This window comes from Pteropus medius, unplaced genomic scaffold (genome assembly GCF_902729225.1).
Source record: "Pteropus medius unplaced genomic scaffold, Ma_sr-lr_union100, whole genome shotgun sequence".
In the NCBI taxonomy this organism is placed as follows: Eukaryota; Metazoa; Chordata; class Mammalia; order Chiroptera; family Pteropodidae; genus Pteropus; species Pteropus medius.
The window spans coordinates 1-11208 of NW_024348591.1; the positions used below are offsets into that span (position 1 = coordinate 1).

At 51.6% G+C, this 11208-nt stretch overlaps 1 protein-coding gene and 1 long non-coding RNA gene across 9 annotated transcripts; both read left to right on the forward strand.

The window, feature by feature from the left end:
* Positions 1-2232, forward strand: LOC120616800 (uncharacterized). The gene is made up of 3 exons (XR_005656699.1): positions 1-50; positions 296-2004; positions 2163-2232. It is a non-coding gene; the product is annotated as an uncharacterized LOC120616800 (long non-coding RNA).
* A 61-nt stretch (positions 2233-2293) lies between these two features.
* Positions 2294-10586, forward strand: LOC120616799 (C5a anaphylatoxin chemotactic receptor 2-like). Of its 8 annotated transcripts, none has more exons than XR_005656696.1 (3): positions 2294-2507; positions 3121-3282; positions 3484-3581. XR_005656696.1 is itself a non-coding variant. In XM_039880381.1 (3 exons), the coding sequence occupies exon 3, from the start codon at positions 7044-7046 to the stop codon at positions 8070-8072; it is 1029 nt and encodes a 342-aa protein (XP_039736315.1). In that variant the 5' UTR covers positions 4005-4390; positions 5893-5985; positions 7030-7043; the 3' UTR covers positions 8073-10586. The 8 variants fall into 8 exon arrangements, 1 of the variants encoding a protein (XP_039736315.1); XM_039880381.1 differs by lacking the exons at positions 2294-2507; positions 3121-3282; positions 3484-3581 and adding exons at positions 4005-4390; positions 5893-5985; positions 7030-10586; XR_005656698.1 differs by lacking the exons at positions 3121-3282; positions 3484-3581 and adding an exon at positions 4668-5886.
* Positions 10587-11208: the final 622 nt, after the last annotated feature.

Sequence of the window (11208 nt, forward strand, 5' to 3'; positions counted from 1 at the left end):
GGACCCAGACCGCTTCCCTCTTGTGCCTCCGTCAGCCTCCTTGGAGAAGGGTTTGTGGGGCTTTGAGGGTCAGGTCCGCGGGGATGTACTTCCCTCCACCACCAGGCTAGAGCTCCCCTGGCCACAGCGCACTGCAGGGGAGGCTGGGAAGTGTAGTCTCTGTGCTCGGGAAGAGGAGGGAAAAGCAGGTGGGAGGCGGTGGGGAGAATCAGCCACAAGCTCACGCGTGTGTGAGCGGTACACACCAGCCCCTTTTTGCATGTGATAGTGTCTCATTTGATTTCATTTTTAAAAGATGCTGATCATGACCCACTTCGTGGAGTTCCTGACCCGTGTAATCTCCTATTTGAGAAACGCTGGCTCGGACTGTAAGGAAACTGTACCGTTTTCTCTAACGTGAAGCCCCGAGGTGGAGAGGTTTCAGGTTCGGTTACTTAAATGAATCAGTGATGTCGTAAAGGACCTGGGCTTTTTCTGTCTTTCCAGCCTCAGGAGCTCGCCTAATGATGATGATGATAAAAAAAACCACTCACCTAGTGCTTACTTTGGGCTAAGCTCTGTGTTTTACGTACATAATTGATCCTCACAGAAACCCTGTGGGGTAGGTAATCCTATCAATCCAAAGTAGGGACGAGGAACCGGATGCAGAGAGGTAAAGCAGCGTGACCCAGGTCACACACCCAGCTCGCAAGCGGCACAGCTGGGATTCCATCTGAGGCTGCATCGTGAGTGCCACCTGGCTCCGGCAGCCGTGGGCATCATCTCCTCCTTCTTTACTCTCCAGAGACGGGAACAACGACCTGCTCCTTTGGGGGTCTCCTTTATAAGACCATGGGAGCCTTTCCCGGGAACCCCTGGCTCATTTCCCAGCCTGTCTTGTCAGCAGAACTGGCTATGTGTGCCCTCTCTATGACCTGTAATTGTCCGGCGGTGGCATTGCCAGACTGGATTGGAGCACTGATTCTCAGCCCCAGATACACATTGGAATCATCCGGAGAACTTAAAAAATCCACGCCTTACTTCCCACCCGAGCTTCTAATTTGAAGGTCTTTCAGTGGGTATCGGGTGATCTCCCAGACAACATCAGGGTTCGGTGAGCAGGGAGGAATGGCCGGTCGCCTCTAGGTCAGGGCCAGGCGAGCAGGTCACCTAGCTGGACACTCGGACTGAGCCCCCACGCTCTCTGAGCTTCCCTCTGGCTCATGCCAGACCCAATGACAGGTGCTTACTTCAATTTCTCCACCACCTGCTGTGCCTCTGGCCTCTGAATTCATGGAGATTTTTTGGTCAAAAGAGAGAAACGCAGCTGAAATTCTTGTAAGCAGAAAAGGGGATTTCGTGGCTTTGAGTATCCATCATGGGGGAGGCGGGTCTTGCTGAGGAACACTTAAGGAATTCTCCATCGGTGGTGGGTGGGCTAATTTCCAGGCGATGGAAAAATAACCACAGCAGCTCTGGGTTTCCGTCCTGGCCCCTCACGAGCAGAGAGGATGCTGGAACTTCTCTCTCCCAGCTCTAGTTTGCAGTCCCAGGAAAGGATTCTGATTGGCGCGGCTCAGGTCACGTGGTTATTTCTTAGTTGCTATGAGGGCTGGGAGGGGGGCTGAGAAACCTCGAATGGTCTGGCTTAGATCATGTGTTCATTCCATGGCCAGGGTCTGGGAGAAGACGTGCCGGGCAGACAGGCAGACGATGGCGCTTCTCCCCTGCCTCTGTACCATGGGCCTTGACCTCGAGTGTCTTAAAGTATCACGAGTTTGTGATCCGAACCCTCTCAGTGCTCCACGGCGGCTCCTGTGTCCCATCCCGGGGGGTTCGGTTCTCATTCCAGATGAAGAGCATGAACCTGGGAGACCCCCGAACCTTCCCCTTCATCAGCCGTCCCCACCAGCCCGGCTGGAAACAGCCATCCTCTACCTCCAGGACCAGGGCGCCCTGGACAGCTCAGAGGCCCTCACCCCATCGGGTCCCTGCTGACCCAGCTGCCCGTGGACGTTGTGATTGGTGAGCGACCCCGCCTCGAGGTGATCGCACAGGGTACTGGCTGGATGCAGGGCAATGCCTGCTCTCCAAGTGACTCTGAATGACCTACTCCTTCTCTGGGCCCTGTTCATCTATCCTCGGGGCAGAAAGTATGTCTAATTCCTCTCTGTATCATGCAGACTTCAGGGCCACCCACAGACAGTGTGCTCAGGGATGCTTTGGGCCGCCCTTCCATCGTCCCATGTGCCCCTCCATCCTTGTCGAGGAAGAAGCCTAAATGGCATCCTTCACCTGGTCGAAAGAGGTCAGTTTGGGAAACTTCAGACACTTGTGGGCCTGTATCTGACTCTGTCACTTATTAGCTGTGTTATCACCTGTATGAGACTCGGTTTTCTGAATTTTGAATGAGTGTACAGGAACCACCACGACAAACCCAGGCAGAAAGCTGAAGGAGAGGGTGGTGTCTGCTCCAGTCCAGAAGTCTGATATCAAATTGAAAAAGCAGGAAGGAACAGAGTCCTCAGGTAGGAGCCCCTGGGCGCTGAGGTTCACGGGGGGCAGAGGCCCCAAGACACATCAACGTGTACCTGGGATTGTCTGATCATTCTGGATCTCGGGTCCATGTTCTCAGCCCACGCGCCAAGATGGCAGGGAAACCGAGGCCCACAGAGGGGCTAGGGCCTTGTCTGTCTTCTGTCTGCCTCTGGGACCTCATGTCCTGTGTTCGGCGACCTTGGCCTTTTTGTGGAGGACACGACCCTGAGCCGTCTCCCTCAGAACGCGGAGGGAGAAATATTTATCTGTCCACGGGGCTCCGCAAAGGGCAGACAGGAGGGGCTGGGTGCACAGTAGGAGTCCATGATGGGCGTAGGGCACAGTGGGTGCTTATCGAGAAGTGCCTCAGAGGGCCCTGCAGTGGCGACCGAGACCCTTCCTGGATGCACCGGTCCGGTGTCGAGGAAGCTGATGACACTGAGACCAGGGTTGGGGACATGGGCAGCTCTCCGCCCACCGAGCCCTCGCCAACCTCATCTGCTGCTCTGGCAATTTGGGGGCGTGTGAGTCAAGGGAGGAATACTGGAGGAGCGCACCCTGGGAGGAGGAAAAGGCCGCTCCTGCTTCTCCTGTGTTATAAAGATGTCCCGGGGGCCGTAAGGTGGCAGAGGAGGTAACGTCCAGAAGCCCACCAGCTGCCAGACACCAGGGAGAGACCCCCAGACCTCAGGGGTCCTGGCTGTGGGCCCAGATCATGCTCCCAAGTGCTGTTGGGCCACGTTGGGGCCCCTCTCGAAAGAGAAGGTAAGGATGAAGGGAAGGAGGGAGGGGAGGATGGAGGGAAGGAGGGGAGGAGACAGGGAGGGCACTGGAACTCGAATTCGAGAAACAGAATCTTAATCCCTGTTACATGGGAGCCCACATCAGAGTCCAGACTCTGGGAATGGACTCCGGCAGGCCGACAGGAAATCTTTTGCAAGGATTCAAATGTATCATCCCTCTCAGGTCCCTAGGAAACAGCCATTCTCAAACCCCGCGACGTCTAGGGAAACAGCCACGTGCCCAGGGGAACGAGCCCTTTGACTCACGGATTCTACTTCTTAAGGAAAGTCTTTTACCTTTGTCGTCCTGTACGACACTCGCACTGGAGAGGCATGCGCATCAGCCCTGGGCAGCTCTGTGTGTCTCCAGGGACTGGTGCCCAGGTAACTGGCACCCAGGGCCCAGGAACAGCAGGAGCCCAGTCCGAGTCCCCTCTCGTGCCCGTCGGTTGCCCCCCGCTCGTGTAGAATCCTTCTGCCCATTTAAAATTTGATGTGCGTGGGGTCCTCCGGGCGAATCTCCTGCGTGTCCAGCTCTCTGCCCTGCACGTGACGTGCGGCAGGGCCAACCGCATCCACTCTCACCGTCGTGGGACATTCCGCCGCGTGAATGCAGCGCCACCCGTGAGAGGATATTTGGGTGCTTTCCCATCGTGTGCTGAATGTTTCAGAACATGTCTTTTGGTGAGTATCTGCGCATACCAGCACTTAGCCCAAAGCAGGGAAGGGCCTACGCTCCAGAAAATGGGAATAATAGGAATTATCCTGACATCCTGGGACGTGGGAATAACGCGGCTACTCATCTCACAGGGTTGCCATGAGGCTTATTTCTGCCTGGTACACCACAGGCGCTTGATAAATGTCATCTGTCATTTGAATGATTATAAAATAATCATCCTGGTGATTATATTTTACGTGCAGGGGAAGCAACCTGTGTGCAGACGGGGAAAGGGACCCGAGGCACGGGGAGCCGGAAAGACGGAGGGATGATGCGGGGAGCGTCGGCCGTGCCCGTTTCTGTGGAATGTGTTGAAAGAGAAACAGCATAGACTGAACTGGTTATCTGCAGAAAACGGCCGGGCTTTTAATCGGTGAGAGCAGGGAAGGGTGGGGTCCCATGGTGGGGAGGGGTGCTGCTCCCAGATAACCCGAAGAAGTGACAGCGGCAAACGCTGGCACTGCATTCTGAGCCCCTTACTGCTATCGGCCTGGTGGAGTCTCGAAACCCCCTGCAAGGTAAGTCTAGTATTATTATTACTCTCATTTTGTGGATGAGGACGCCGAGGCACAGAGAGGTTAGGGGACTTGCCCAAGGCCACACCGCTGGTGAGGGTTTGAGCTTTTAAAGCCTGCTCGCGTTTACTCCAGTGATGAAAATCATATGAAAGCAGAGTGCCAGACCCAAACACACACCTGTGGAATGGCCTGGCCTCCTGGAAGCAACTTGGCAGGGCGGAGGGGGCAGAGGTGAGCGCCCCAACTTCCCCTCTGTCTTTCCTGTTGTGTCAGCCGTGGCTGGAGTCTTGGGCAGTGGGGGTCGGGTCGTTCTATGCCAAGTGTTGACTCGTATTAACTCCTCAAGGTCTCCCAAAACCCAGGGGGGTAGCTTCACCTCGGTGACTCTCGTTCCTCAGACAGGGAGGTCTAGAGAGAGCCAGGTGAAACTGAGTCACAGACCCTGGGTCTCCTAGCGGGGCAGCTGGCTGTCCTGCCTTCTAACTCTCTGGAATGTAAGATTTTTGCATGATAATGTTGTAGGGTGAGTTCAGAGTGGGGCTAAGGTCAAAGACTGGGCTTTGACTTGCTTAGCTGACTGACCTCAGGTCAGTTACCTAACTTCTCTCTGCCTCATCTGCAGAATGGGTATAATGGTGGTATTAAAGTCAGAGCGCTGTTATAAGGATTAAACAGTATGACATTTAAAGTGCTTTAAGCAGCGCCCGGCACATTGCACGAGATGCTAAGCGGTGGCTTCTAATAATAATATTAATAATACCAACAGCGATAGTTATCGCTGTGACAGGCCATGTCGCTTCTCTGCTCTCTCATGCTTCCCACCTCACGTGGAATTAAAGGGAAAGTCCTTACAATGCCCCCACGTGGCCCCTGATGTCTCTCTGCTCCTAATTCCCCGTCAGCTCCTTCATCCACCTGACTCCAGTCACTCTGGCCTCCCTGTTCCTTGACCATGACCATCATGTTCCCCCCTCAGGGCCTTGGCACCGGCCGTTCTGTGTGCCTGGAACTCTCTTCTCCCAGATCCCCACACAGCTCTCTCCCTCACCTCCTCTGTGGCTTTGGTCAAACTTCACCTCCTCAGAGAAGCCCTCCCTGACCACTCCTTTAAAATTCCAACACAGAGAATTAAAACTTCCCCGTGTACTGTTTTTGCCTTTTGCCATAGCACTTATCAGCTTTGGAAATACTGGATATTGTGCTCATTTATTCCGTTCTGTCTGACTCCTTCAGTCTTGTCCCCTACTGCGGGGGTCCCCAGCCCCTGGGCCACGGACTGGTACTGGTCCGTGTCAGGAACCGGGCCGCACAGCAGGAGGTGAGCAGCAGGTGAGCAAAGCTTCGTCTGTATCTGCAGCCGCTCCCCAGCGCCAGCATCACCGCCTCGGCTCCGCCTCAGATCATCAGGCATTAGATTCTCATGGGAGCACCGGCCCCTGGTGCCGCAAAGGTTGGAGACGGCTACCCTACTGTGTGTCAAGTGCCTGGAACAGAGCAGGCACTAGGGGGCTGTGTTGAATGAATGAATGAATGAATGACTCGTAGAGAATTCAACATATTCTTTTTCCTGCTTTCTTCACACTATCATTCCTTATAAAAATTGCTCTGGGAGGATTCTAGAAATGTTCTGTTTCTCAGTCTGGTGGCCAGTCACACAGTTGTGCTCTGGCTGATTGTGAAAGCTAGCGAGTGCACCTGTGCGAGGCGTGTGCTTTGCTGTCTGCGTGCTTCACGATGACCCAGTCGGTGTTAAAAAAAAGAGGACGACATTGTTCCAGAGTCGCGTTTTTCATCGCACCTAGCTCCAGAATTGCAGATGAAGAAGAACCGAGCCAAATCCTTTGGCCGTGAATCCATACGAACCTTTCCCCGTCTCGATGGATATTCAGATTCGGATGTTTCAAATTCTAGAATTCCAGGCCGGTGATAGGAGAGCGTTTTCACGGTTCAGTGTTCTAGCACTTCATGGTCCAATCAGGTAGCCGCTAGCCAGGTGGAGCTATTCAAATTAATTAAAACTACGTCACACGGAAAATTTAGTTTCTCAACTGCCCCGGCTCCGTTTCGGATGCTCCGTAGCCACCTCCGGCTGACGGCTACTGGAGTGGACGCCGTCGATAGAAAGCATCTTTATCAACGATGAAAGTTCAATCAGACACGTAATTCCAAGTAGTGATCGGCTAGGGTTCTAAGAGTTTAATATTTGGGAATCCCAAGAGATTTGATCTTGACTGTGTTCTGACACTAGCTTTCTAGAAGTCCGATATTCTAATGGGCTGGGATTCTGTATTGGAAGATTCTAGAATTCCAAGATGTGAATGAGCTAGTTCTCACATCGTGCTGTTCTAAAATGCCGGCATTTGAAGGCGCTCAGGTTCTCACATTGGTGCATCTCCCTGTCTGAGATGCTGATGGGCTGGGGTTTCCTCCCCCGACGATTCTGAGGGCCTCAGAGTCTTCACCTGTGGTTTCGTGGCCTTTGTCTCATGTCCAGGTGTCTGGGAAGAGATGGTGGATACTACTGGCAACCACGAGTACGAGTCGTATGGCGAGACCCCGGATGTCCATATGAACTGCGCAGCTGGCGACTGCATCCCCACCGAAGCTCTCCGCTTGGCCTTACTCCTGCTGTTAGTTGTGGTCTTCCTGGTTGGGGTGCCGGGCAATGTTATGCTTGCCTGGATAACCAGGTTAGGGTCCTACCAGAACCTCTACATCACCTGGTTCTACCACCTGGGTGTGGCAGACTTATTCTGCTGTCTGGATCTCCCTGCCCTGGTGCTGCCCATCATCCTGCAGGGCCACTGGCCATATGGGGTGATGGGTTGTCGGGCCCTGCCCTTTTTCATCTTTCTGTCCATGTACACCAAGGTCCTACTCCTGACTGCTCTCAGCTTGGACATCTTCTTGCTGGTCCTCAAGCCCACCTGGTGGACTGAGAATCGGCGGCTACGGTGGAGGCCATTAGCTTGTTTGGGAACCTGGACCTTGGCCTTGCTGCTGGCCGGGTCCGTGGCCATCTACCATCAGGTGCTCCAGCAGACCTACCCTTCCCAGCTGGAGTGTGTGTTGGACTACGGCAGCTGGACGGTAGCTGAGAACACAGTGACTGCCATGCAGTTTATTTTTGGCTTCCTGGGGCCCCTGGTGGACATGGCCAGCTGCCACGGTGCTGTCCTGCACCGAGAAGGCCGACACCGCTGGCCCCTGGGCCTAGTTGCTGCGGTGTGTTTTCTGGTCTGCTGGGCCCCCTACCATGTGCTGCGACTGGTGATATCCATGGCTGACCCCTCCTCCACACTTTGGACCCGGGCCCTGCGGGCTGAACCCTTTGTTGCAGGACTTGCGCTGGCAAATAGCTGCCTCAATCCCATGCTCATCCTGTATTTCGGGAGGGCTCAAATTTGCCAGTCGCTGCCAGCTGCGTGTCACTGGGCCCTAAAGGACTTGGGAAGCAATGATGAAAGTGTGATCAATAGGAATTCCCGCAGCCATGACCAGGTCTCTGAGACGGAGGTGAGGCTGGAAGGAAACTAATTTTTAATCCTCCTATCCCATTTCACACAACGGGGCTTCAGGCACAGGTAGATCCAGGGGTTCAATGATAGAGTCATTTATTCCTTTATTCACGTGACAAACATTTATCACGCGCCTGCTATGTGCAAGACGAGGCGCCGGGATGTAGCGGTGACCCAAACCGACACAGCTCCCTGCCCCTAGGGAGCTGATGTTCTCATGGAGGAAGACAGACAAGAAACAAAGGAATGAAGAAATGTGGAATAGGTCCAACGTGATCAGTGCCGAACCTTAAAGGGACAAAGGGGGCTGAGTGGGGCAGGAGTATAGGTCAGCCAGGACAAGCCCCTCGGGTCAGGTGAGCTTTGAGCCCAAAACCCGAAGAAAGGAGAGAAAAAAGCATCTCAAGCAGCACAAACAGCAAGTGCAAAGGCCCTGAGGTGGAGTGTGCTGGCATACTCCAGGAGACCCGTCCAGGCCATAGAACATGTTTGGGGATCCATGGGCGGGTCTTGAGCTACTGTCACCAGATGAAAATACAAAGACACCCAATCCAATTCGAATTTCAGATCGACAACAACGAACTATTTTTTTTTTCCAGCATGAGTGTGTCTCAGGCAACATTTGAGACATCCTTAAACATTAAAAACTTACTTGTTGTTGATTCGAAATTCATATCTAACTGAACAGTTTGTAATTTTTTTTTTTTCCCTAAAGCAGGTGATCTCATTCAGAGCAGAGCCGCGTCCTGCTTTGACTTAGTTTTTAACAGGATGCCTCTGCTTGTTGGTGGAGACCGAACTCGTGGGGAGGCGAGAGGGAAGCGAGACGATACCAGGGTAATGCATAGTGCAGGAGGTGATGGTGACTTGGATCAGGGTAATAGCAGCAGAGGTGGGGAGACGGTGCCAGGGTACGGATTGATTTTCGGGGGAAGCCCATGGCCAATCTCCGTAGCTTGGTACCCTAGACTTCTCTCCACCGCTGGACACGTACTCAGACCCTGTAGCACACAGAACCGTGCCCCGCAAAGATGCCCACATCTCAACCCACTGAACCTGTCAATAGGTGACCTCACACGGCCAAAGGGACTTTGCAGATGTGATTACGTTAAGGATCTTGGGATGGGAAGATGATCCACGACTATCCAGGTGGGCCCTGTGTCATCACAAGGGTCCTTCTAAGGGGAAGGCAGGAGGATCAGAGTCAGTAGCAGGAGGTGTGATAATGGAAGCAGATGTCAGAGTGACATCAGAAAGGGGCCCACGAGCCACAGAACGCAAGCAGCCTCCGAAAAAGTCCAGCTAGTGGATTCTCTCTGAAGCCCCCGGGAGGAACGCAGACCTGCCAAGGCCTCGATATCAGATTTCTGATCTCCAAAACTCACTTGATTGCATTTGTGTTGTTTTAAGTCACTAAGTTTACGGTAACTCGTTAAGTGGCCACGTGAAACGAATACAGACCCCGTGGGCTGTTTCTTTTCCTGCCTCTGGGCCTCTTCTCAAGCTGGTGCCGCTGCCTGGAATTCCCTTCGGAACCATGTTGCCCGACTGGTCACCATCGACTGTCTGTGGCCATTCAAATTCCCATTTATTCAATTAATTTAGATTAAAAATAATTCCTTGGTCGCACTAGTCGTAGTTTAAGTGCTTAATAGCTGCACGTGGCTGGTGGCAACCATATTGAGCAGAGCAGATATAGAAAAGTTTCATCATGACAGAAAGTCCTGTTAGGCAGAGGTTGCTCTAGAGTCTCACTTGCTCAGGCCTTTTACGTCACACAGTCGCGTCACCCGTGTGGAGAGTCATGCAGCACCTTACTCACAGTTTCACCTTTAAGGTAATTCTTACAACAAGCCAGAAAGGTAGGGGAGATGCTTTATTTTATAAGCCGAGGCCCAGGGGCGGGAGGTCACTTGCCCAAGGTCACACAGTAAGGAAGTTCCAGAGCTGAGGTTTGAGCCCACGTTTCCTTGCCTCCCATGCCGTTCCTCTCAATTACGGCCAATTTCCCTCAACGCTTTGCGCACGGGACACTTTGTCCAGCAAACCTCCCTGATTCCTCCTCCTCCTCCCAGGAAGGCAGTAGTTAGTGTTCTCTTTTCCATGTTTCCGAGTTTCCGGAACACAAGTTCCTGGCTAAACTGTAAATTCCCCAAGAGTGTCACATCTGTGCCACTTGAATTTCTGTCTCTCCTCCACCCACCCCAGGCCTTAGAAAGAGCCGAACTACTTTTATTTCTTTGAACCTCATTTTCTTCCAACCAGATTGTGAGCTCCCCGATGGTGGAGATCCCTTTCTTGCTATCTTTCTCTCTCTCTCTTTTTTTTTTTTCTGTATCTGATATAAGGACACACAGTAAGTCCTCAACAATTCATATTTTATCCCTTGGAACATTGTTTAGAATTCTCCTACATGAATTATTAAGTCTAAAACTGCCTTGTAGCATGAATTATGTCTGGAACAATTTGTATATTCAGGAAAGTTCTGCTTTGGAAGATTTTATAAAAAGTCTTTATGGTTTTTTGACATTTATTTCCATCTCTTATTGCATCAGCCTTCTTTTTTGTTAAAAGAGCCAATATCACAAAAGCTTTCAAAGATACACTGTGCAATTTTTAGGTAGAAGTTCGTTACTCATTAATCTTTTTTGTTTGTTGTAGCTTCCCCTTTTTTGTTTTTTAGTTTGTTTTTTCTGTTGATTTTTTTATTTTTTACCATGAATGTATAGACTTCCTTAAATTTCCAAAGAACAAGGGCTTAATGGCTTTTTCATGAGCTAGTTTTAAGTTTGCTACCCAATCCTGGTTTGGTAGTTTGTGACTTCCTTCTCGATTGCATATTGTGGTTTACTTCTCATGTTCCTTTACAAGAGTCATGGTTCTGTTTTGCATATTTTAAGCAGAGTGTTTAGTCAATTTCTTCTTGTTCTTCTTTGGGTAATGACATATGAATTGACCTCTCTATATTCAACTTGTTCTCCAAATGTTTGATAATTACACCCGTCAAAAGTTAAGAAATAAAAGTAAAACCAATGAATCACTGAAGTCATCATTAGTAAAAGCTTATCGTGCACATATCAAAAAGCAGTTTGCAAGGGAGCACTCAAACCAAAACATGGAATGAAGCTTAGGCATATATTGTTATAAAGCAGTGA

What these genes read in the sequence shown, in the direction of transcription:
- LOC120616799 (XM_039880381.1), top strand. Translation starts at nt 7,044, where the DNA reads ATGGTGGATACTACTGGCAACCACGAGTACGAGTCGTATGGCGAGACC.